The following is a 27,434-nucleotide window of genomic DNA, read 5'->3' on the forward strand; positions in this document are numbered from 1 at the left end:
CCAAAAATGCAAAAATAAATGAAGATTTAATAACAAAATACATACCAAGAACTAGGTGCTACACTAGGAGACTCTGGTTATACTACCGGTGAGGATTTATTGGTACCCTGAGGGGCATAACGAAGATAGTCTCACAATCATGTATTAACTAGTTTATGTGTTGTTCGGTTGTTCTCGAGTTTGAATTCGTTTGTAACGGTGTAGAGTATAAATAATTATACATAAAAATAATTATTTAGCAAGATACTCTAGGTTTGTATTCGTAGAAATGGATAAACTAAATCTGACATAGTTTATATGTTGGAATCTGTAAGACTGGTATTGAAATCCCAAACTATATCCATTATAGTTTGAATGGTTTGTTGCGTTCAAGTACTGTTTTGAAAACTATGCAATCATGATTTGAAAATGACCCTTATGCTCCGCATATTACAAAATGGATAATTGTATATAAATGTTCGGTGGAAAAACCTTTGTAATTGCATCAGTTTTTAAGTTATGAAAACTTTTATGTTTAGCTTTTATTCCCCCCCCCCCCCTTGAAAACATGAAAACTCGGAAAAGCGTAAGGGTATGAACTCACTGTTTAACATAGGATTCGAGTGTACGATCGATACGAGTGCAGAGTGTCAACTGATGTTTCGTACGCAGGTGGACCTTATTAATCAGATGGTAACACATATACGTATTAGATTAGGGTATTTCATGACTAATCATGACGGGAAACCACCCTAAGGTCTTGGAAATGTTTGTACTAAGTGTTCTAGGTCCCACACTTAGTGATCTTTGCAGTTTAAGGCCAAATATGAGCATTAGAGTGGGTGTATGGCCATAAAGGTGAGTGTGCGGCCAGGGTGTGCGGCCAGACTGTGTGTGCGGCTGCACACAGGAGTGTGCGGTCGTACAGAGGGTGTGTGTGGCCGTACACAGGAGTGTGCGGTCGTACACTCCTCATTTGTGCCCGAAATGTCGATTTTTGAGGTGTTCAGGTGCTAAAACCAAGTCCAACTAGTAAATGGAGGCCAAACTCATCACTTTTGGAGAGTTTGAGTGTGTGTGCGGCCACCTTATCAAGGTGTGCGGCCGCACTCTTTCAAAGGATGAAGAACACGAAGAACATGAAGAGTTTCAGGCTTAGATTTAGGTGTTTTACCTGATTAACAAGCAAAATGATGAAGTTGTTCACGTTTTTGAAGCCTTTGGAGTGTTCTTGGATGAGTTTTTTAGAGAGAGAAAGTATAAAGAGAAAGTAGTGTGCAGCCAAAAGAAAAGAATGAATGAAGGGGTTCCTCTCCTATATATAGAGGGGAGTGTGCGGCTGGGGGCTCGGGTGTGCGGCCGTACACACCTCTGAGGGTGTATGGCCCGATTTTGTTTATTTTTGACATGTTGACTCATTCCTAACCTCGTTCTCGGCTATATTCAAGCTTAGTGCACTTAAACAAACCTTTAAATGGCGTTATAGGTGACGAAATCAAATTTTAACATTGATAAAAATTGACCAATCGTACATAATGAAAGTTTCGGGTTGTCACACTATCACAGATGATTGAACAATTAGCCTCCTCAAATAAGCATAAAGACAAACACAAAGAACCGAGGCCACCTCAATTGAGCCCGAACTATACAATATGGGTATCCAATGATGCTTATGTCCGGATGTTGATTATTTCAACAATTTTAGAAGTTGCTTTCCCTAATGTTAAAGGTACTACCACTTCTCGTGATGTCTGGCTCTCTCTCGAACATGATGATCTCCACATACATCATCTAGAGAGTATGCTCTTAAAACTCAATTACTATAACTTCAAATGAATGGTGATAAACCTGCTTCTGCCTATCTGAATATGGAAAAATAATATGCTGATGCATTGGCTAATATCGGTGAATATTTCAAAGAGAAAGATCTCGTTATGTTAGTAATTGTAGGACTTCAAGATGAATATAATGGGTTAAAATCAACCCTTCTTGCTCGAAAGGTGCCCTCTGCCTCTACTAAATTACATGGCCTCTAAGATCATGATTATATGATCAAACAATCCCTTCTTGTTGCTCCACCACCACCACAATCCTTCAACACAACTACTAATGGAACACCACCATCCTCCGGTTCCTCACTACAAGATCTGTTGCAAGCTCTCAACCAACTTGCCTCTCAGCTTAGCTTTAACTTACAACCAACCAATTAACAATCACATGCCTTCTTTACCACTCATTCTACACAACACAGAGGTCGTGGTTGTTTATCAAACAATCGCAACCCTCAAGGACAGTTTAATTGGGCATCGAATCAAACTGTTGTGTATGGAACATGCACCTGTTTTAGCATTGGGCACATTCCCTCTGACTACCATAATCGAGATCCGTCCACCATGCGACCCAGGCAACAATCATCTGCTAACCATGTTGATCTTCATTCTCAAGCATCGTGGCTACTCGATACTAGTTCTAATAGCCATGTACCACCAGATTTATCCAGCCTTGGCCATGTTGAACCATATTATGGTGATGAATCACTTCATGTTGGAAATGGTAAGACCCTACCCATTGTACACATCGATTTTACAAAACTCTATTCTCCCAACAAAACTTTTTCTTTGACAAATATCCTTCATGCTCCTCAAATTAAACGTAATCTTCTTTCTGTACAATAGTTTTGTCATGATAATAACATTTTCTTTGAATTTCATGATACTTTCTTTGCGGTGAAGGATGAGATTTCCCATAATACCCTCCTCACGGGTCCAAGTGAACAAGGACTCTACTTATTTGTTGTCTGTCGTTTTCAACCGGTTTCCAAAAGTGTTTCTACCACCGTTTGTGCTCCTGCTCACACATGGCATCAACGGCTTGGTCATCCCCACCCACAACTTTTCAACTTTGTTTTATCTAAATATTCTCTTCTTGTTTTGAATAAACATGTGTCTTCTCCATGTAATGCGTGTCATATAGGGAAATCATCAAAACTTTCTCTACCATTGTCGAATTTTAAGAGTAATCGTATTTTGGATTTGGTCTTTTGTGATGTACGGGGTCCAACACCTATTCCTTCTTTTGATGGTCATAATTACTTTCTATTATATGTTGATCACTTTAATCACTGTATGTGGTTGTTTCCTTTAAAACAAAATTATGATGTCTTTGCCACCTTCAAACATTTTCTTGCAATAGTTGAACGACAATTTCAAACTAAACTTAAATCCATTCAAATGGATTGGGGAGGATAATTTCGAGCCCTTCCAAATTTCTTTTCTCCACTTGGTGTTATTCACCGACGTTCATGTCCACATACAAATGAGCAAAATGGATTTGTAGAATGTCTCCATCGACATGTGGTAGAAATGTGTCTCACCTTACTTGCTTAATCTAGGGTATCCTCATGATTTTGGCATTTTACCAATGACACGACTGTTCATCTCATAAATCGCATGCCCTGTCGTACCTCTTCAAATATCTCACCACTTGAGCATGCTTTGTCCTATAAACCAGACTTTTCAATCTTACATGTGTTTAGTTGTTTGTGATTTCCTCGTCTGCGAACCTACAATAAACATAAAATGGAATTTCGTTGTACTCCTTGTGTTTTTCTTGGGTATAGCACAGAACAACATGGTTGCAGGTGTCTAGATCCAACTACTAATCGTATTTATGTTGCTAGACATGTTCGGTTTGTTGAAGATAGTTTTCCATTCCAAAAATCTTCACCACCACTTCCTGAACCCACCATTTCTACTCCTTATGTTTCCAACTACCCTACACCATTGTTATCTTCAGATCCTGAGACAACAATATCTCCCATCAGCCCATCAATTCCATATACACCCGATATGTCCACTACTGCTGCCACCCAGCAGCCGTCCATGCCTGCTCCTACCCTCGAACAACCATCTTTGGTTGTTCCAGATAGTACAGAACCCTCTACATGTACGGGACAACCTACAACATGTGCTCTTGTGCAAACTGATGCCTCTTGCCCATGCATTTGTCCATCTAATTTGCGACAACATCCTAAACAATGAGACTCTTATGATCCATCACCTTAAATTGATAATTTAGATGTCTCCGACATTGAACCTACCACCGTTGCCGCTGCTAATAAACCACCAAAATGGTGGGTTGTCATGGTTGGCGAATATTTAGCCCTCATGTGTAATGCTACGTGGTCTCTCGTTCCACCTGTTCCTAATGCTAACATTGTTCATTGTAAATAGGTATAAAAACTCAAATAGGATCAAAAAGGTGTTTTCACCCGACACAAAGCACACCTGGTTGCTAAAGGGTTCAAGCAACAACATGGTGTTGATTATCATGAAACTTTCAGCCCTGTTGTAAAGTTTACTACTATTCGTATAATGTTATATCTTGTAGTTACACAACAGTGGACACTTTGACGATTAGGTGTGCAAAATGCTTTTCTTCATTGTGAACTAGAAAAGAAAGTAACATAGTTCATTGTAAATAGGTATAAAAACTCAAATGGGATCAAAATGGTGTTTTCACTCGACACAAAGCACGCATGGTTGCTAAAAGGTTCAAGCAACAACATGGTGTTGATTATCATGAAACTTTTAGCCCTGTTGTAAAGTTTACTACTATTCGTATAATGTTATCTCTTGCAGTTACACAACAGTGGACACTTCGACGATTAGGTGTGCAAAATGCTTTTCTTCATTGTGAACTAGAAAAGAAAGTCTATTTACGCCAGCCGCAAGGTTTTATTGATCCCACATTAGACAATTAATATACTTTAGTATTATAAGGATGCAAAGTTTAATTGTGATATATATATATATATATATATATATATATATATATATATCTTATGTACTCTATTATGTCAATAATACAATATGTGAGTATACACCAAGTTTATCTTGGTATCAGAGTTGTTTTCTCGACAACCCTAATTGCCGCCAACATTCTTCAACACTTTCGGTTGAACAATGGCCTTAATCGTTGCTTTCACTACACCTAAGAAAACTTCTCACAATTCTCACAAGTTCAGTTTAACTCTTTCTCCCACAAACTATGGTTTTTGGAAAACCTTGATTCATCCCTTTCGTGTCACAAACAATATTATTGGTTATATTGATGGTTCCATTCCCGGTCCATCTGAAACAATTGATCAAACCAGTACTTTAGACAAAGAAACCACCACAAAAACCCAGTAAAACCCTAATTATCCGATTTGTATTTCCAATGACGCCCATGTCAGATGTTGCTAATCTTAAGAATATCAAGAATCACGTGAAGTCTGGCTCTCAGTAGAATGTGCATACGCCTCACACACGTCTTCTAGGGAATACACTCTCAAAACACAGTTAGTAAAGATACAGATGAATGGTGATGAAACACCAGAAGCCTACCTCAATAGAGCAAAAGAATATGTCGATGCCTTATCCAACATTGGTGAAGCTTTTAAAGAAAAAGATTTGGTTATGCTTGTTATTGCAAGCCTTCATGAATATTATAATGGTTTGAAATCGACTCTTCTTGCTAGACAAGTTTTAACTACCTTTAACGAGTTACAAGGACTACTCTCATATCACGATTACATGATCAAACAATCTATTCCTGTTGTTCCATCACAACAACCCTTTACTACTAACACTATTGGCATGCTTGCTCTAACAGGTTCTTCAGAACATGATCCTGTTCAAACTCTAAATAAACTTGCTTCATAGCTTGGATTCAGCCTACAACCTGTCTCCCAACAGACACAAGCGTTCTTCACTTCATACTCTTAAAAAAATTGTGGCCATGGTTGTACCACCAATAACCATGGTTGTGGACGTAGTCCGAACAATCAAACCAGCACAGGACAATTCAATTGAGCATCCAATCAGAATACGGTGTATGGAACTTGAAACCGATGTGGCATTGGTCACATCCCATTTGATTGTTCGGATCGTGACCCAAAAACCTTTCGCAATAGACAACAAACATCAACCAACCATGCTGATTACCAGTCACAATCTCCTTCTTGGCTACTTAACACTGGTGCTAATAGTCATGTAGCACCAGAATTGTCTAGCGTCGGCATGGCTAGACCATATTATGGTGACGATGTAACGACCCGTCTATGGTATGTTGCTTCCATGGCATTTAATTAGAAGTTTTCAAGAGGGACTCGGCGAGTCTATAGCCCGACTCGTCGAGTAGGGACGGGATTTTGTGCACGTGTTAGTCGGCGACTCAGCGAGTCCATATTCGGGAATCGGCGAGTCTGCCTGCCTGGAAGAAACCCTAAATCCCCGGGTTTGCTCCCTATTTGAGCAATGTTATGTGCCCCAAACTCGCCTCCTTCACCCTCAGAGAGCTGTGAGAAACCCTAATCCATCCTTTGAGTGATTTAAGTGTTTTTGTGTGGATTTTGAAGGCTTGAAGAGGAAGAAGAAGAAAGGAAAAAGGAGAAGAGGTGTAGAGCAAAGATCCAAGGGCAAAATCAGAGTTCATTGAGGTATTTCTCGGATTCCTTCTGTTTTATGCTTTAAACCTCCATTAGAACACTTCTAGGGCTAGTTTGATGTATTTTTTAAGCCTTATAGTTGTATGGATGCCTTAATAGGTCGAGATATCCCTAGATCTGTTCATTTAGAAGTTGTAGAGCCCGGATCTATTGCCTTTTTGAAGATGCTTTGCATGAGAACCCTAGATCTAGCCTTTATTATGCTTTTTGAGCCATTTTATCTTCATGGATGCATATGGGCACGTAAAGATAGAATCTTTACGTGCTAATCGAGCTAAGGGAGCCCAGATCTATAAGTTTTATACACTGGATTCAAGCAGAATCGAGTTTAGAGTAGCTACATGCAAGCGACTCGGCGAGTCCCCGATTTTCCCTTTTTGAGTGATGCCGAGTGGGGACCAGTGAGTTGTAGAGTGGACTCAGCGAGTTGGAGGTCAGACTCAGTAATGGAGGGACTCGACGAGTTGTTCATACAACTCGGCGAATCCAAGGCAATCTTCTTAGCTCGAAGAACAACTCGTCGAGTTGTTCATACGACTCGGCGAGTCGGATGCAGATTGCCTGAGTTTTAGAATCAACAGGGAACTCGTCGAGTTGATGCCATACTCGACGAGTAGCTACGAGTAGGGTTGAGAAGTGAGACTAGAGACTCGGCGAGTTGGCGGCCCAACTCGGCGAGTCAGGTCAACTGTGGGTTGACTTTGACCGGGAGAGTTGACTTTGACCAAGGGTAAAAGAGTCATTTTACCCCAATGCAGTGATTAGCATTTGATTGAGTGTGTTTATGGATTTGTAGCCGGGGAGATACCGGAGCAGCAACAGATAGTTTCCAGAGCCATACACACAGCAGCCAGTTCACGAGGTGAGTTTCCTTCCAGTAGGAACGGGTCTAAGGCCACAATGCTGGCCCGTTCAGTTAGCAGTAGTTTCTGGACTTCGGTCCAATGCAGTAGTTAGTATGTTTGACGCCTCCGTGGCTCATACAGGATTTATGTGTTTATGCTAGTTGATATGAAATACTATGTTGTGTTCAGTTAGTCCGGACTTCGGTCCGATGTAGGGGACGGGGTCCCAGTCAGTTTCGGACTTCGGTCCGATGTAGGGGACGGGGTCCCAGTCAGTCTTCGGACATCGGTCCGATGCAGGGGACGGGGTCCCAGATAGTTAGTCCGGACTCCGGTCCGATGCAAGGGACGGGGTCCTAGTCAGTGGGCAAGGCCCAGTATGTGCCTTATATGTATTGTATGGTATGTGGTAGTTTGGGGGAGCTCACTAAGCTTCGTGCTTACAATTTCAGTTTTGGTTTCAGGTACTTCCGCAAGCAAAGGGAAGAGCTCGGGATGATGGCATCGCACACACCACAGCTTCAGTTTTTGTCCTGGGAGTTGATACAGTTTTCTTAGATATGTTTTGATACAGTTGTGACTCAGTTTTCTCACAGTATTTTAGTATGGTTTTAGATACATAGCGTATGGTTTTATTATATGATACTCAGTTTTATGATTTTTGGTTATATTAAAAATGAAAATTTTGGGTCGTATTTTTGGGTCGTTTCAGACGATTTTCTCCATGTTGGCAATGGTAAGGGTTTGCCCATATTACGTGTTGGTTCCACTAAGCTTCATTCTCCAAAAAAAACTCTTTCCTTACTAAATATTCTTCATGTACCACAAAATTAAACAACATCTTCTTTCTGTTCAACAATTCTGTCATGATAACAATGTTTTCTATGAATTTCATGACACCTTTTACTCCATGAAGGATGAGAAGTCAGACAATATCCTCCTCACAGGTCCAAGTAATAACGGGCTCTACTCACTTCAACTTCCATCTTTCCAACCAATTTCAAGAAAGGTCTTCACTGCTATGCGTGCCCCTGTTTACACATGGCATCAACGGCTTGGTCATCCTCATTTTCAGCTTTTACATTCCATGCTATCAAGATACTTTCTTCCGGTTTTTCATAAAAAGTCAAGTGTTCCTTGTAATGCATGCCGTGTAGGAAAATAATCTAAACTGTCTTTGCCTTTATTGAATTTTAAAAGTTCTTGCATTTTAGATTTGGTATTTTGTGATGTATGGGGACCTGCTCCTATTACCTCTTCTAACGGACATACCTATTTCCTACTTTGTGTTGATCATTTTACTCATTACATGTGATTTTTCCCTTTAAAACATAAATCTGAGGTGTTTTCTCAATTTAAACACTTTTAGTTATGGTTGAACGAAATTTAACACAAAACTCAAATCTGTCCAAGCTGATTGGCGTGGAGAATTTTGAAATCTCCCTAATTTCTTTTCTCTGCTTTGCATCACACATAGACGCTCATGTCTTCATACGAGTGATCAAAACAGCTTTGTTGAGCGTCGTCATCGAAATGTGGAAACTAGACTCACTCTGCTTGCTCAATTCGGTGTTCCATCTCGTTTTTGGCACTTTGCTTATGACACAGCTGTTTACCTGATTAATCGGATGCCATCCGATACATCATCTAATGTGTCACCTTTTAAACACGCCTTTTCTCACAAACCCGATTTTTCATTCTTGCGTGTTTTTGGCTACTTATGTTATCCTCATATTCGTCCATATAATAAACACAAAATAGATTTCTGTTCCTTTCCATGTGTCTTTCTCGGTTAAAGTCCCGGTCACCATGGTTACTGGTGTCTCGATCTCACCACTGATCGCATGTATATTTCCTCTCATGTTCTTTTTGTTGAACAACACTTCCCTTTTTTACACACCGTTCCTCCACCTGAGATACCTACACCTTCAGACCCATATATCTCCAGTTATCCTATACCTATTTCTTCCTTTGAAACTACCACTCCTACTGATAGTCCATTTACTACCGACAACAAATCAAACACTCCAACCCATTCTTATGATACCACACACAACAACCCATCCACACCTCCTGCTCCTACTCCCACATCATCAGCTCCACCTACTACCTACAGTAATGCCAATGCTCATAATGATCATCTGCCTCCTCGAGTAATCCCCTATCATCTTCGCCATAATCCCAAAGCTCGTGTTCCATTTAACCCTTATGCCTTCTTTAGCCATACCAACTTCTCTACAATCGAGCCAACAACCTTTTCCAATGCAAACAAATCACCAAAATGACAAGCTGCCATGACTGAAGAATATAATGCACTGATGCGTAATCAAACATGGTCTCTTATTCCGCCTGTTCCTAATACGAATGTAGTTGATTGCAAATGGGTGTATAAACTTAAACGGGATCAAACTGGTAAAATCACTCGGTACAAAGCGCGTCTCGTTGCAAAAGGGTTAAATCAACAACCAGATATTGACTACTGAAACATTTAGTCCTTTAGTCAAATCTACTACTATTTGTATAGTTCTCTCTTTTGCTGTTCCACAAAAATGTGCTCTACGGCAATTGGATTGTCAAAAAGCCTTCTTGCATGGAGAACTCAAACAGACGATTTACTTATGACAACCACCTATTTTCGTTGATCCTATGAAACCCCATCATCTCTGCTTGCTTCACAAATCTTTATACGGGCTCAAACAAGCGTCTTGTGCATGGGTTCATCGGCTAACAAAGGTTTTATACTAAAACAAACATTGTATTTTGGGTTATAAAAAGCTATTTTCATATTTTTAAAAGCTTTAAAATTGAGTCTTTTACCATCTCACAAGTTACAAATCCATCATTACGACTTGCACAAAGTCACAAAAATAAAATACAACTTCAACAATACAAACAAAAAAAGAAGTACGATATGCCCAAAAAACATGACCACTTCAATATATCACCAATTTTCATCTATTGCCTTGAACTCTTCATTGTTTGACATTTGAATATCCTTCCTAAGATATAATAATAATAATAATAATAATAATAATAATAATAATAATAATAATAATAGCACATGTTTGTATTAGTTTAGTCAATTTAAAATTATAAAGGGATATAATGTTAATCACCTCATTTCCCTCCTCGTCTTCGTCAGAATGTACATTACCACCATCAATAACACACCTTCTTTCAGTACTTGCTAGTTATATGAAGTTCAAAAGCTTTACCTTCTTTCAAAATTTTACTTGTATCAGTACTACATGTATCACCACACTACTAGAAAAAGGTTAATAGAGTACGGTTGAAATTATGAATATAATACGGACATAGAGGGTGTATTAGTAGAGGGGTGTATTAGATTACATTCATAATAGAGTACGGCTATTTAACCGTACTATATGTATCCTATCTATTTTTACAACCATCGCATACAATCATCTAATACGCCATATATGCACATCTAATACACCACTATACAACCGTATTTGATGTTGGCTTTGGCTTTGGCATTCCATCCAGTCTTATTACACAACCAATTCCAGTCCATGGATGCTGTGGAACACATGGATCACCATTCCAGCTGAAACAAACTCTTCAATTTCTGCAAAGCTACTATATGATTACCATGTGAAGGATCAATCTTTACAAAATACAAACCTACTATATGATTCCATTCCAACCATAAGAAGTGGGACATCATTGATCATGTTTTCATTTTCAGAAACAGAAAAAAAATTACAATGAACTTAGTTCATTAAACATAAAAACATTCTTAAATTTGTTAATGTCACACCTCTAACCTCTCTTTCCCCTGTGTGGCTGATTCATTGTATGCCTACAAAAACAAAAAAAAAAAACTTAGGATTCAAAATCTCAAATAACTTTTAATGAAGAAAACTTAAATTATAGGACCTTCCTGCCATTAACAACTTCATCTATAGCATAGCAATGCAAAGGGTGAAAACTTCTCCTAAACATAAAAAATATGAGCAAATTCAACATGAAATACAAGGGATGTTTGTGTACCTTACAAAAACATTTATGCAAAGCCTCCATAACAGGAAATCTGCAAAAAAAAAAAAAAAAAAAAACGAGGTAAATTAATGCTCTTTTCAAAACAAATCCGATGCTTTATGTACTCTTGATTCATATACTAACTCAAATAATGTTTGTTAATATGTATACCTTGCTTCAAGATGTTTCGTTTTGGGTTTACCAACACTTCTTTTTCTAGTTTTTCTTTCTACCTCAGACCCGTTGATAAGAAAATGATCATAGAAAACGATGAGGGTAAAGATATGTTAAAGATATCTTTCTTCATATACAACCTTGAAAAGGCTTTGGAAATTCAAGAAACCATGAAAGAATCAAACAACGAACAATTAAAAATCCATAAGAATAAAAAACTCATACCAAAAAAGTGTAATCAAACAACGAAAATTCCATAAGAATAAATACAAGATAACAAAAACAATATAGATATATTTGTTCTTGTTTTTCTGATTTCAACTTATTAGTCAGTTTATAGCATAGAATGTTAATATGATTTACCAGAGGAAAGTAACAAATGCAAAGGAGAGAGAAGTTTTAAAATACCATGACAAAGGGCAATATTGTAATTTTGATGGTAGGTAATAATGAGCATAGAAAAATGAGTAACAAATTACAATATTATTGAGGTTTAAGTGAAATATATTAAAAGGGCAATATTGGAATTTTGATGCCTCTTGATATTAAAATTTAATTTTGAATCTTTTTATCTAGTTGTTGAACATGCTTATCAATTGGGAAATGCCACTAAAAAACAAGCTCTTCTCATGGAATTACACTCAACTGAACTTCAGTTGTTCAAAGATTTAGTGTCATTAAAAGAACGCAGGTAAATAGTAAATTTACTATCTGTTTTATTATATTGGAATTTGGATTTCTTCATATTCTAAAATAGGACACCACACCAATGAAAAACGGGTTAGTGGATATAATTTCAAAGCTAAATCTTCAAAAAAACATCAGTAATGTATGTGTCTGTATTGTGTGAAGTATAATAGAGATATTTTTATGAAATCAAGAATTCAAGAATTGTAGTATGGTTATTGCCATCTGCAGGTGTTGTTTTCAGAAATTGATCCTAAACTGTATAATGTATATGTGGTTTGCCTCTAGGATCTATTCCAAAAAAAGAAATAATCAAATAATCATAACCAGAAGTAGGTTACTAGAAATTAATATGATTATGATATCATAGACCAGTTGAAATTGTCGATTAATAACCATTATCGACTCCTAGCCAACTAGCAGCATTGCACTAGTACTACCAAAATCTATAAAACACAACATTAATCAGCATTGTACGAGTCGATGATGCTTTCTAGGGTTATCAACAAGCAATATGAAGTAATATGCCGTACAAAGAAGACATTGTCATAAACACAACATTAATCAACTACACCCAAAGGCCGATCGTACCTGTAAACAACGTGAAAGAAGGAGGAGGCGGAAGCGGCTGTAGGCCGGATTCGTCTGTGTCATCGACTGGAGACCAGAGGCAGAGGCGTCGTCGGCCGGAGGCGGAGGCGTCGTCGACCGAAGGCGGAGGCGGAGGCGTTCGTTTCGTGATAAGTAAAAGTGAACGCGAATTGCAATTTTGACTTTTGGTCAATTTTGATTTTTAATCTAATTAATGTGCAAAGACGTGCCTTGACTTGACTGATAGTATAAAAAAAGTAATTATATATAAGATTTATATTTTGTGATAGAATCCAAAACATATATATTACTTTTTAATGTAGATTGATGAACGGCGCCAAACTTGGGATTATCCCAAATAATGTGGAGTTATAATACATTTTTTAATAGTTTTGTTTTTTTGATATGGATTACAGATGGGATTTCATGCGCCCAAGAATTAACGAGACAACATTTTTACAAATCAAAAACAAGATTTTAAAATTTGAAAAAAAAGGTCAATTTTTTAATCCAAATGCATTTGTAATTGTAGGTATTATTCATAACACCAATTTCATATTTTAGTTCAATAAAAGAATAGGTGCGATCGCAAATAAGGAGGGGGCCTCACTAGTCATAGTGTTCACTCTTCCCCATAAGAATAAGATAAGAAATGGAATTTGTGCAGCACTCTTAGTAGAAGGCCGAGTTGAAACTCCCTCTATCCGCGTACAGGACAAGCAAGTTATTGAGGGCTCTTTATGCCAAATACTTTGACACTACATGGGAGAAAACCAGAAATCTCCTAAGCAATAAAGATCTTCCTATGACATGTTTTTTCCGATTAAGTCCATTAAATCAACACAAAACGACACCTAAATAAAAGAGAGCCTAAAGTTGTCATTTCATGGAGGGCAAAAGTAAAATGATTGTTGATCAGGAATCCTGAGACAGGTAACTCATTACTTTCAGGGAGCATTTCATGTATAACCCCTAGCAGTTTGTGAAACTTTTATCACTCCAACCATTATTTGATTTTAGGTTAAACAATTTTAGAACAGCAGAAAGCTTGGTAAATTTCATGCAGCCGTCATACAACGGTTTTTCAACGTCTTCAAACAATTGTTGAAATTTTTCATAATCTCTATCAGGCACATTATCTTCAATATCATGTAACATGTCATCTAGGTTATCATGGATGTCATCTTCTGAATCATCTGTATCATCATAACTAGATTCGACATCAATTGTGTTATGATCAATCAATAACTCGCCATGCTGTGACCAACACGTATATCCACTCATAAATCCTTCACATATCAGATGTTCTTCTATTATATCCAAATCATAGACCTTTTTACAATTTCGGTACATTTTACAAGGACACCAAATGTAACATTCTCCTCTATTCATCCGATGATCCTCAGCAACTTTAAGAAATTTCTTGAAGTTATGTAAATATTCACTGCTAGCCCGTGGTAGTCAATACATCCAAGTTTCACGATACATCTATGTAAAAAAAAATACCACAAAAAGAAAGGATTAGAGTCATCCCACAAAATAATAACAATGTATTTTCTTTTATTTACAAATAATAGTATAATGCTTATATTGATATTGAAATGTAAGTGCATTGCTATTATAGCTACAAAATTATCAAATGTGAAGGTACAATAGAATAAAATAATTTGAATGAAATGTTAAGAGATTATTAATATTAAAGTGGTAAATATTAACTATTTGTTCTATCAATGGGTCAATTGTTTTCAGTAACGTACAACTCCAAGAGCGTGTAGTACTCAAGGACTGTCAAGAGCGTGTAGTACTTAAGGAAAATATTGAACAAATTCTTGAGGGTAAATTTGAATCTTTCAAAAGGCCCTTTAGTCAAACCTCGTGAATCTGGAGTTAGATTTTCTACAGAATCTGTATATCGAAAGCTAGAAAGTAAGGGGTAGAGGAATCAAGCCTCGATCCATATATGTATTGTTTTTCACTCACTATACTTGTTAAAGAAAATGACACATAACTTTTTGGGAAGTTTGACAATACTTGAGTATGTGGTCTCTCGAGACCTCTAAAGTCCAAACAATATATTATATATAAATTGTTTAATTACGATATTTATTCGAGTGTTACATTTATACCAAAATTGAATAGCTTTAATATGTTTCGGAAAGCAATTCCATGTAAAATAAAGTTGCATTAAAAATGCCAATTACAAATAGTGGAGGTCATGTCGCAATGAAAATGATAAAAAGAACTTTTAATTCGGGAGCTTATCCACAATAAAATTATAATTATAGTTTATTAAATTATAATTTTATTCAACTTTTTTATTAAGTTTTGTACGTGAGCATTGTACTTAAATTTTTTTTTTTTACTAAATCATATTGTTCTGAAACTTAATTCCCCAAAGCCAGTAACTTATTTTTTGGTGGTTTGTTTTTCATATTCATGAAAAACAAAAATTATATCACTAAAACAATTCCTTTATTTCAAAAAATTATACTTTTTATTTTTAAATCGAACCTCCTCCCAAAACCAACGGTGGTTCAACTTCTTTACAACCACAGACAAAGTTCTTTGATTGATTTTGACACTGATGATCCTTCAGTTGCTTCGGTCCCACAAACACAGCAAATTCCCCCCTCCGTTCCTGTTTCGTTAAATGACAATTGGGCAAACTTTGATTCAACTCCAACTCCAGTGGTAACAAAGCTGATGCCTTTTTCTCAAGCTCCTTCAAGTGGTGCTAACTTGCTTGACATGCTTTCTGAGTTATCAGTTCCTGCATCTGTTAACAACCCACAAATGTCACTTTTTGGCACAAATCCTCCTCCTCCTCCTCCTGCTGCTGCTGCTGGTGCACCACCATCGGTGTTTGTCCCTGGTGGTGGTAATAATGGCGTATGTTGTGGGATTTTAATGTTTTTTTGTATGAATTTAAATTTCTAATGACTTGTGTTGTTTGTGTGTGCAGGATTTATTTACTTCAAGTTATTCTTTTTCATTTTTGTGCTCCAGGGTGGTACCTGTGTTATGAGTTATCACACAACCTTCCACAACACAACTCATTACTTTTTATATCAACTTTGTTACAATTTTTGTGACCTGAATCAATTTTTGTGACCTGAATCAGGCAAATATATCTAGTTTTACCAAAAATATATCTAGCTCTTACCCTTTAAATTTGAACCGCAGGCGTGGTTAATTTGTATGATGATGATGGTCCGGTGGTGGGATTTTCAGGTTGGTTGAATTATTGGGGGTGCGAGGCGAGGCTAGCTGGCCGGTGATGATGGTGTTGCGACAGGGGAGATGGAGATGAAGGACCGATTAGTGGTGTAGAGATGGAGAAAGGGTGGTGTTAAGGTGTTCGGTTGGGAGGAAAAGCGTATTCAATTTAGGTATTAGCCGTACTTAATCAAAATGGGGGCGTATTTGATTTAGTTATTTCATTTTGTTTCTAATACATCTCCTTAACCGTATTAGATGCTGAAATTGTGCGTATTATATTTATTTATCCCTTTATAATACGGTTTTTATTTACAACCGTATTAGATGGGGGTGTACTCTATAACTAATTTTCCAGTAGTGCCAACAAGGTAATCACCAACACCACCACCACCACCTGAAAGAAATGCTAAATGGATAAGTCAAACGCGTAATGGGTTACAATATTTGCTAGCTAAAACATTTCAAAACCACTTTTAGGCTTATTTTTTCACTTATTCCCTCAGGAAAACTAGGGTTCAAATAGTCGGTAGAATTTCTAATTATAAATGCAGGAAATGGTTCAAATTTTAGGATCCATAATAGCACACTTGTTCAGTTGAAGAAAATGAAAAAAAAAATGGAATATCATCCACGTGCATCAATATGTGTTGCTAGGATTTTATATCTAATTCTTAAACTTTGTCATGCTACAAGGCTGAATATATAAATATATTCTTTCGGTTATGCAGATTCATGGTCGGTTCCAAATTGAATTACATTCTGGAAGAGAATAAATAAGCTACCCTATGGATCTAAGCTTACATCTCAAAATAAATAATACAAACTGCTAATTGTGATGTAAAAAACATTATAAATGGACTACGGACTATTCTAATCATTTAAAATTTCAGACTGACCCATGATTTGATAAGTCTCTAAAATATAATATAATTAATGGAAAGAGGAAGAAAGTACCTCTTAAGATGGTTCTCTGTGGACTGGCTCCTTAATTCTGTTGGTGTCGGTGTGCTATTCACGGCTTGTATGTAGCAGAATGGTCCATTTTCTGAGGTCTCTATCTTCGTTGTAAAAGCACACAACTGATCAAGAAGTGATATGGATCCGAATATACACAGACCATTCATCGAAGAAATGTTGTGTGGAAGATGACTTATTCCTGTATCCACTACATCTAAAACTTCCAAAAGCTTTAGATTTCCAAATTCCTCTGGCAATTTCTGGACTTGACTACAAAAGTGGAGAAAGAGATACCTCAAACATTTCATCTTACAGATGCTGTTTGGAATGTCTCCTACAGATGCACACTTTGTCAGGTTCAGCTCCTCTAAACATTCTAATTGCCCAATATCTTCGGGTAACTTCTCAACAAACTTACAAGAATCAAGTAGTAGACATTTCAGATGAATTAGCATGCAAATGCTATCTGGAAGATGTCTAAGAATTGTAGACGACACATTCAGCTCCTCTAAATTTTCTAACCAACCAAGATTCTCCGGCAACTCTTCAAGATGCTGGCAATCTATAAGGCTGAGAGATTTTAGACATTTCAACATACAAACGCTATCAGGAAGACATTTGATGTTTGTAGAGTACAAAGTGAGCTCTTCTAAGCATTTCAACTGGTCAAGGTCATTTGGCACCTCTGGAATACAGCCCTTAAATGTAAGGCGTCTTAAATGTTGTAAAAAACCAGTTCTCCCTGAAACACACTCAAGTTTTGTGCAAGGCTGGAGATCTAGGAAGACACCCTTGCGATCAATTTCAGTTTTCGAGGGTTGTTCTTTAGAATAATAAAATGTAAATTGTAGCACTGGTAGATTGCTTGTTGAGTCCCTTAGGAATCCCTTCAAGCACTCCACAGACACAATTAAGTTAGGTATACTAAGAAGCACAAGTGATTCCAATTGTTTGAATAATGAAGAAGATACAGACCATGAGCAACCAACTAAATTTACGAAGATGAGCCTTTTTAGACATCCAGCTGGAGCATAAATTTCTATCAAATCATGACATCCACTAAGATCTAAATTCTCTAGATTAGGAGCCATCCGAAGGTCAAGGGTCCTCAACTTTGAATCTCTAAGACCGAGGAACCTGAGCTTCTTAAGAACCTATCATATGCAAAAGAACATAAATTAGACGAGTATTTCTGTATCTAATAACAAATAGACGAAAGGCTTTACGAAATGTACCTTTCTTTCTCCACTTCCCCAAAGTTGCAAAATTCTGCTTTTAGCCAATTCAATTCCAACAAGATTATTTGCTAGAAATGTTTGGGGTAAAGACAAACCAGGGTAAGCACGCCAATAAAGAAACTGTAACGAATTTGGAAAGTATTGTTTTGTTTGATCAAAGTTCCAGCCACTAGGGAAGCAGTCATCGAGGTTCCCATAAAGAGAAAGATATCTAAGTTTGTTCAGATTTCCAAGTTTTTTTATGATAATTTCAGGATTCAGTTCCTTCGGCATCAGCTGCAGTCCTATACATGTTGATGCTTCAGTACCCTATAATCCAAAAGCAGTCACCATGAAACTTGTGTCATATATGTAATGAAAATTTGTTAATTTTAGTAAACATGATCCTTACCCAATCATCAGTGAATAGTTCTTCAATTTCCTCGCGAATCCAGAGTCGGCTATGTTTGTTGGGCTCATGGGGGTGCGATCGCCTAACAATATTTTTGCCCAATTCTTCTATCTTATCATGCATGCCCAATCTACCATTTAAAATTGTTATTAGAGATCTTTGCTCAAGAATTCTTAAACCATATGCAGCACTATATCCACAGCTATCAAGCATTCTAATTGCATATCCTTTAGGAAACCCCTTCAAGAAGCATGCAACATCTAAGAACAATTCCTTGTGATCATCCTCTAGGCTGTTATAGCTTATTTCCAATACCTCTAGAGTTTCCCGAGATGGAATTGTTTTTAGTCGTTTTAGTGCACCTCTCCATACATCTTCATTTTCACCACACAGATGCGAACCCAAAACTTTAATCGTCAAGGGAAGACCAGCAGCATAACGTACTACTTCTGATGAAAGCTTTTCATACCCTTCATCTGGAATGTATCTCTTAAATGCATACCTACAAAAGAGGCTCATTGCTTCCTCATCAGACAACAAACTGACATCATAAATCCAGTTCACATTCACTCCATGTGCTAGCAGCACTTTCTCATCTCTCGTTGTAATGATGACTCTACTTCCGTCCTTAAACCAGTCACCAGCTAACGCCTCAAGCTGCTCTGCATCATCCACATCGTCTAGAACAAGAAGAACTTTCTTATAGGGTAGCCTCATTTTCATGTATTCTTTCCCGTCATGAACACTCCACACACGCATGTGTTCATCGTTTAGAACACCTGAAAGTATACGTTCTTGTAATGACCGCAAACCTTCCTTTATTGAAATTTCCATTCCGTTCTTCTTTTTTGATAATTCCCTTACGTCCTCAAGAAAGGTACTACCTTCAAAAAGGGAAGATACTTTATCAAAAATAGCTCTGGCTAAAGTTGTCTTCCCAATGCCTCCCATTCCTTTGATCCCTATCATGCGGACTTTATCATTCAAACCGATTCCCAAAGACGACGCCAGCTCTTGCATCCGGCGATCCATACCTATCAGATTTTCATCATTTCCCAAATGAATGGAACATAACTTGAGTGAAATCTCTTCACCAATTTTCTTGATAGCTTCAGCTTCATGCCTGTTGATCAAACAAGACTTAAGTGGTTTGTTTAAGGGGATTCATTTAGCATCACCCATAGTCCCATACCCAAAGAAGTAAAAAAAGTCAAATGTGGTGAATTGAAGGCTGAAATATTTTTAAACTTGTTGCGAACATGAAGGAGGTTCAATCAACCTTGAGTTAGAATTTTACAATATGACATCAATAATATGGATGACCCTTCTACATCCCCAGAGGACCAAGATTAGAAATACAAAATTGAAAGACTTTAAATTAGATATATGATGAAGGAATTTATACCCATTAGCAATGTTTTTCAGATCCCACCCAACCAGATTGCCTGCACTTTCAAGAGCCTTTTCCCATTTCTTAATCTGTTCGTTAGACTTATGTTTGGCGATTGCTCTTCCAACTGGCCCACTTCGTTTGCGGATGTCACTGGGCTCCACATCATAAAAGAGCGGGTAAGCAATCTGTTGCTTCTCATCCTGGCACTCCATAATCTTTGTAACCTCCTTCAGACACCAAGACGAAGATGCATAGTTTCTGGAGAAAACAATGATAAAGAACCGCGAATCTTCAATGGCTTTGAAGAGCTCATCGATCCGTTTTCCTTTCTCGAGTTCCTCGTTATCCCTGAAGGTATAAATACCTAGTTGCTTAAGAGAAGTGTAAAGATGATCAACAAAGGTCTTGCGTGTGTCTTCTCCTCTAAAGCTTAAGAACACATGATACTTAAAGCTCTTTTGATTGAATGAAGTTGAAGAAGACGCCATTAAAGGTTTTTAATTTACTTGATGGATCTATAAATGGAATCTTTATTGGGAGAGATTCTTACGAAATAATTGCAAAGAAATTAGGGATGCATGAACCACGCAACCCAATGATCGGCAAGAGCTAGTAATTTCAGCAAAGTGATGACATACATTTCTTAATAATAAACAACGAAGAAATTCCAAATGCCCCGCCAAATCACAAATAATAATAATAATAATAATAATAATAATAATAATAATAATAATAATAATAATAATAATAATAGTTAAATAAATAAATATATAATCAACCGGTAAACCAAACTTTTGTATTATTATCTATGATCAGTGATTACTTCATTGCAAGTTGCAATTATTGAATGGGAAAGTCAACGAAACTTTTGTGTCATGTGTTAGAGTAAATTACATTATCCGTCCTTGTGGATTCCACAATGTAACAATTTTAGTCCTCAAGTTTCATTTTTTAAAATTCTTTCCCTATTTTGTAGTTTCACTGAATCTTTGGTCCCTTGACCTAACACCAGTTTGGTTGTAACTTTTGTTGACTAAGCAATGCCACATCATTAACTTGTGACCGTTACAGAAAATTTGCATGTTTCAAGTTGTTAGTAGTGTCCTAGTTTTATGCTTATGCACATTGAATGAAGCTGGGAATCAGTAGAAGTTAGTTCCTATTTTTCTGGTTTATTTTCTTTTAAAAAGTCATGTACTTTCTAGTTGTTAAGCAAGCAGTGAAATGCAACTTTTCGTTCCAGTACTTTACATATCCTTTTTAGTCGTGTTTCCTTAAGTGGGAGTTCCAAGTTTCTAGTTGTTTTCTTAAGTGTTTTCTTGTGAAAGTCAACCAGTGGTATCAAAGTTTTGCTAAAGATGCCAGAATTGCAGCTGGTAGGAGGATTTAAGAAGTTAAACCATCAAAACTACAAGTCTTGGTCTGCTTGGTTAAGTTCGTATGTACAGGGCAGGATCGGTGGGAAGTGGTAAAGCGAAATGACATCGTTCAGCCTGCAAGAGAGACACAAGATGGAGCCTTGAGAAAGTGGAAGATACGAGCTGGTAAAGCCTTGTTCATACTAAAGACAACAGTGGAAGAAGACCTGTTAGATCATATTAAAGATTCAGTGAGCCCAAAGGAAGCATGTGACACCTTGGAAGTACTGTTGTCCAAGAAGAATGATGCAAAGTTGCAGCATCTAGAGAATGAACTGCTTGGAATCTCCCAAAGAGATATGACCATCTCGCAATATTTTCATAAAGTGAAATCATTATGTCGGGAGATTGGTGCTCTTGATCCGGAGGCCAAGATTGGTGAGGCCAGAATGAAATGAATCATAATTCATGGATTGAAGACAGAGTATCACAACATTGTTGCTGCCGTTTAAGGATGGCTAAACCAACCTTCAATTACTGAATTCGAGAATCTCCGATCAAGCTAAGAATCCTTGGTGAAACAAATTGCAGGTGTACAAGTTAAGGCCAATGATGAAGCGCTGTATGTGGAAAAGTAACACAAAAACAAATCAAATGGGTCAACAAAGAGAAACTCAGGCAAAGGGAAATCCATGTCTGATGAAAAGAAAAAGAAGGAGAAAGGAGAAGCCTCGTTCGGAAATTCATCAGACAACAAGCAATGTTCACAGGGCAAGAAGTTTCCATTCCGATGTTACAGTTGCGATAAGAAAGGTCACATGGCCAAGGATTGTCCACAACAAAATGAAGTAGAGAATGCAACGACTTCCCAAATAGAATAAGGGTGGGATGTGAATACCCTAATGGCTCACATGGTTAGGGATAAGAGCAACCAAGCTAAATGGGACTCTGAAACCCAAGTGTCTACCAGGTATACTAATTTAGAAGCCCAAGTTGTTTTATAATATAGTGAACATGAATTTAGAATGCCCAGATTTTGCCCTAGCTACGTCATCTGGAAGGAGCGCAATTCACCTAGACAAGTGGATAGTCGACTCCAGTTGTTCTCACCATATGACTGGATAAAAGAGCCAACTCAAAAATCCGGTAAAGTACAACAGAAACCAAGTTGTAGTCATTGAAGATAATTCCCGACACCCAATCGCCAATATTGGGGATGTCACTCTCCCTACTAACTCCGACAACAAAGAACCGGAGATGGAAGATGTCTGTCATGTTCCAGGGAAGGGAAAGAACTTGTTCTCTGTTCCATAAGTAACTTTTGTTGGGAAATGCATGCTGTTTGGACCGGACCAAGTGAGCGTGTTCGATGAATTTGAGACATCATTGGTTCTTGTTCTCAGTGGTAGGCGACGAGACACAGTGTATGTACTTTCTGCAAAGGCTGCCTACATAGAAAAGACCTAGAATACTCAAAAGTGTTGACCTTTGGCACTCACGGTTAGGGCATGTGAGCTATTCTAAGCTGAAATTGATGATGCCTAATCAATTGGTTGCAGGGTTGCCCAAATTACCAGTTGTTAAAGATGTAGTATGTTCCAGATGTCAATTCGGTAAATCCCACCAACTAGTGTTCCATTCTTCAAGCTACAAATCAAAAAAACCTTTGGAACTAGGGATGTTATTCGGGTCGGAACCGAACCGACCCGAACCCGAATAAACCGAAAACCGAATAAGGGTAATTGTATGAACCGAAAACCGAACCAAATAAGCAATACGGGTTCGGTTCGGTTCGGTTCGGTTCCGACCCGAATAACCCAAATAACATGTACAAGATGATTAAGGAGCCGAATAACCCAAATAACATTTACAATAAGATTATAAATATTATATTTTGTATGAATTTTGTAGCTTATGATAAACACAAATAACACGGATTAACTATTCTTGATATATAAAATGTAAAATCCAACCACCACAATCTTAAGATATAGTTATTAAGAAACATATTAAACACTAAACATTAAACATCCAAAACACCTAAAAAACTATCTATAAGTATATAAGTTAAACATTAAACATTACGTGGGTATTTTAGGTAACGATTGATAGAACACAAGACCGAATAAGCAATCGTGCAGGTGGGAAAAAAAATGTGACTTTTCATATTCGGTTCGGTCCATTTGGACTGAATAAGCCCTTATTCGGGTAACCCGGACCGAATAACCCGAAAACCGAATAAGACTTATTTAATTACCCGAAAACCGAATCAAATTGCTTGTTCGGGTCTAATTCGGTTCGGTTCGATTCGGTTTTCGGTTTGGTTCGGGTTTTCGGGCCAAATTCTCATCCCTATTTGGAACTAGTCCACAGTGATGTATTTGGACCTGTGACGCAAACATCCATTGGAGGTATGAGGTATATGATTACATTCATAGATGATTTTCAAGATTTCTTTGGGTGTTCTTTATGAAGGAAAACAGTGAAGCCTTGAATAAGTTCAAACTCTTTAAAATGGAAGCTGAAAAATTAATCGGCCATAAAGTTGGGATGTTGCAGACAGATAACGGTGGTGAGTATCGGTCTCAGGCGTTCACATATTACTTGGATGAGTGCAAGATCAGAAGACAATTGACCTATCTTAATACCCCGCAACAAAACGGTTTCTCAGAACGTAAGAACAGACACTTGGCTGAAGTGTGTGGGAGCATGGTGCATGCCAAAAACATTCCTAGGCAATATTGGGCAGAAGCGATGCAAACAGCTGCACATGTAATCAACCAGGTCCCTCAATAACAAATGAAATATGTGTCACCATATGAGCAGTTGCTGAAAATCAAGCTTAATGTAAGCTATTTTCGTGTTTTCAGGTGTGTCTGCTTTGTGTTTATTCCCAGTTCAGATCAACACAAGTTGGAGAAGAAAGCGAACAAGTGTGTGTTTGTTGGATATGACAGTGAAAGGAAAGGTTGGAGGTGTTATGACCTATCTATGAGAAAGTGTTCTGTGTCTTGAAATGTTGTATTTGACGAAACATCCTCATGGTGGTCAGAACCTCGTGAAGACTTGCCATACATTATCAAAGACAAGGAGAGTGTCAATTCATATCAGGTCTATTTACCATTCTTTGGTATACTGAGCATGACATGCCTAGTACAGGTGATGAACAGCCTAGCCAAGACCAACCTTTGAATGTCGGTTCTTCATAAAATCCCTGGAATACAGGTGTCCTTTCCTAAGGCTGTGGTTTCTAATATGCGACATGTTTAGTCCGTACGATTCATTTGTTTCAGATTTCGTCTCTATTTTGTAGTTTCATTGCACCTTTGGTCCCTTTGACCTAACACCAGTTGTGTTGCAATTAAACGCCTTGGATCATGTGCAAGGCATATAAAGGGTATTTTGATCATTTCACATATCCCTTCTATGTTTTATCTCCCTCTTAAAAAATAAAAACTGCCACAAATCCAACAGGGAAAAGCTATGGAATATGAAAACATATAAACTATAGCATTGTTGGCACCAGAACCTTGACAATGCCTAGAGGGACTCGGCTGTCAGGTGTAACTTGGATAAAGAACTTCCTCCAATGATTCGGACTGTTTTGACAAATGAAAGTGTCAAAGATTGAACAACCACATAAATCCAAGTGAACAAGCCTTGTTAGATTTTCAATGGACATGAGAACATCATTGCCTGTTACAGCCATATAAGAAACATACACTTAAATCCAAAATTAGCAATTTTCATAGAGTAATTTTGTAATTTATTGACTTACACAGAGAAGCCACCACAACCACCACTCTTATCATTCTCTCTTCCTTACCAGGCGACCTTCACCACCATACACCATTGTCTCCACCATAACCCACCACCACTCTCTAGCATCGAATTCCTAACTTAAATCTTATGAATCGATTATAAGTTTCCACCTTGTGATTTATCTCGAAGCCATATACACTCAGAAACGGGTCAGGCAAGAAGGATCTCATGGCAATGGTCAGATGGCCTTGCACAGGGATCACATATTTTCTCAGTCATCCTTACAATTTTGGTTTTGGATTTAAAATTTTGAAAATTTCCCAAACGTATGATTCAGTTCTTTTTGAATTGGGAATCCCAACTCCTTTCCATTTCACTCTATTTTCTCTCACGATAAAGCCCTAGCTATTACCAGATCAGCTAATCACCACCACCATGATCACCAATGCCCATTTCCTGCAACATACTACAACTGAGGACCACAATAATCACGCCACCATGTCTTCCATGCTACACGTAGTTGCCGCCAGTTGCCTCTGCTAGGATCCAAAGAGAATTTCTGGAGGATCACCATTCAATATGTAACATTGTTAGTTCTTCAGGTTAATTCATTTTTTTTGTTTAATTTTATTTTGGTATCAAAATAGATCCAAAACAGGCGAAACCTAAGAATATCAATGTCAGCCTCTCTCTCTCTCTCTCTATATATATATATATATATATATATATATATATATATATATATATATATATATATATATATATATATATATATATATATATATATATATATAGGGTTAGGTTATTTTGTTTTCACTATCTATTGTGTGCATGTATGACTGATTGTGGATCAATCATTTTAGTTATTTTAAGAAAGTAATTAATGCATATTACATGTTGAAGATATAATAGATATTAATTACATCTTCAGCATTTAATAAGCATTAATTACTTTCTTAAAATAACTAAAATGATTGGTCCAGAATCAATCATACAGACACACAGTAGATAGTGAAAACATTTGAACCTAATTATATATATATATATATATATATATATATATATATATATATATATATATATATATATATATATATATATATATATATATATATATATATATATATATATATATATATAGGGTTAGGATTAAATATGAATTTTCATATATTGTGTGAATGTGTGACCAAATGTGGAACGTCCGATTGAAACGATCTATGGTTTGAGACTCAGTGGCATGATCGTAAATATATATGAACTTTAATAATCAGTTTTTAAAACTAAACCCAAAATAAGAAACATGCGTTATTTATTTCCTAATTTGGTGGGAATTTAATTAAATACTTAATTACCTTATAATTTAAAATTTCAACATACATTATTATCGTTAATTAAATTACTTAAATTGATTATATTAAAAAACGTAGTGTCACTTTAATTAGAAAAGACTTCATTGAATATTTTTTTTTTATAATTAAGCATTCTTGAAGAATGCATGTCCATTTAAGAGATTCTTTTGAGAATTGAACATTTTTATAAAAGGAGACCTCATATATTATAAATAATAACAATTTCTACCAAATAATAATTATTCGGAATACAAAATTGACATATTCTTTTGAGAATCATATAAAACTTAATATAAATCAAAATATAATTTTTTGATATATTCTGAAAAATTACTAATGCATTCTAAAAGAATGGGGTTTAAGAGATTCTTTTGAGAATGAAACATTCTTGAAGAATGCATGTCATTTATTTAGAAGAATTTTAAATCAAAATTTGCAATTTTATAAATCTGGTGCACCATTAAGTCTAGAAGAAGAATTAAGTGATTCTTGAAGAACCAAATGATTTTAGTAGAATCAGTGTTGTTTTTTATTCTTAGTAGAAGTAAAATGATTCTTAAAGAATAAAGTGATTGTTAAATAAATGTACGTATGTGAAAACTTATGTGAATGTATAACCATAATACATCTGTGATTCTCAAGGAATTAGTTGATTGTTATGCATGTGTACGAAAAGTATACATAAAAAAAGCTATAAACTCAACTTTCTGGATTTCAATGATTATGTTATATTAATTAAGAGTTTTATTCTTTTATAATGATTTAAAAATTAGGTTTATAAATTCTTTAAGAGTATATTTGCATACCAAGACAATCAATTGAAAATATACATACGACCTAATATGAACGACATTCTTTAAGAATATAAGAGGTTTTCCTCTTACGATTAATAAAAGCATTTACAGTGACTTTGTGGTTATTACTATAACTGATCGTGTATATGCTGAAAAAATGAAAGAGTTGACTTATTCAAACGAAAATCTTATTCATTCAAAATAG

At 36.7% G+C, this 27,434-nt stretch overlaps 2 protein-coding genes across 4 annotated transcripts; one reads left to right on the forward strand and one right to left on the reverse strand.

Moving 5' to 3' along the window:
* Positions 1-9,813: 9,813 nt before the first annotated feature.
* On the reverse strand, positions 9,814-20,549 carry LOC111878579 (disease resistance protein RPV1). Of its 2 annotated transcripts, XM_052770280.1 has the most exons (6): positions 19,979-20,549; positions 18,574-19,696; positions 18,180-18,491; positions 16,942-18,098; positions 16,353-16,381; positions 9,814-10,575 (listed from the first exon to the last, which is right to left on the reverse strand). In XM_052770280.1, the coding sequence occupies exons 1-5, from the start codon at positions 20,452-20,454 to the stop codon at positions 16,360-16,362; spliced, it is 3,090 nt and encodes a 1,029-aa protein (XP_052626240.1). In that variant the 5' UTR covers positions 20,455-20,549; the 3' UTR covers positions 9,814-10,575; positions 16,353-16,359. The 2 variants fall into 2 exon arrangements, with proteins under 2 accessions (XP_052626240.1, XP_023730868.2); XM_023875100.3 differs by lacking the exon at positions 9,814-10,575 and having other exon boundaries at positions 15,932-16,381.
* Positions 15,174-16,330, forward strand: LOC128133195 (uncharacterized). 2 transcript variants are annotated; one of them, XM_052770282.1, is made up of 2 exons: positions 15,174-15,657; positions 15,731-16,330. In XM_052770282.1, the coding sequence occupies exons 1-2, from the start codon at positions 15,205-15,207 to the stop codon at positions 15,791-15,793; spliced, it is 516 nt and encodes a 171-aa protein (XP_052626242.1). In that variant the 5' UTR covers positions 15,174-15,204; the 3' UTR covers positions 15,794-16,330. The 2 variants fall into 2 exon arrangements, with proteins under 2 accessions (XP_052626242.1, XP_052626241.1); XM_052770281.1 differs by having other exon boundaries at positions 15,174-15,646.
* Positions 20,550-27,434: the final 6,885 nt, after the last annotated feature.

Source organism: Lactuca sativa, chromosome 4 (genome assembly GCF_002870075.4).
Source record: "Lactuca sativa cultivar Salinas chromosome 4, Lsat_Salinas_v11, whole genome shotgun sequence".
Taxonomy (NCBI): domain Eukaryota; kingdom Viridiplantae; phylum Streptophyta; class Magnoliopsida; order Asterales; family Asteraceae; genus Lactuca; species Lactuca sativa.

What these genes read in the sequence shown, in the direction of transcription:
- LOC128133195 (XM_052770281.1), top strand. Translation starts at nt 15,205, where the DNA reads ATGAAAAACAAAAATTATATCACTAAAACAATTCCTTTATTTCAAAAA. An exon ending in GGTGTTTGTCCCTGGTGGTG is followed by an intron (nt 15,647 to 15,730) that starts GTAATAATGGCG and finishes TTGTGTGTGCAG; the next exon opens with GATTTATTTACTTCAAGTTA.
- LOC111878579 (XM_052770280.1), bottom strand. Translation starts at nt 20,454, where the DNA reads ATGGCGTCTTCTTCAACTTCATTCAATCAAAAGAGCTTTAAGTATCAT. An exon ending in CTGAAAAACATTGCTAATGG is followed by an intron (nt 19,697 to 19,978) that starts GTATAAATTCCT and finishes TTTGATCAACAG; the next exon opens with GCATGAAGCTGAAGCTATCA. An exon ending in AACTATTCACTGATGATTGG is followed by an intron (nt 18,492 to 18,573) that starts GTAAGGATCATG and finishes TTTGGATTATAG; the next exon opens with GGTACTGAAGCATCAACATG.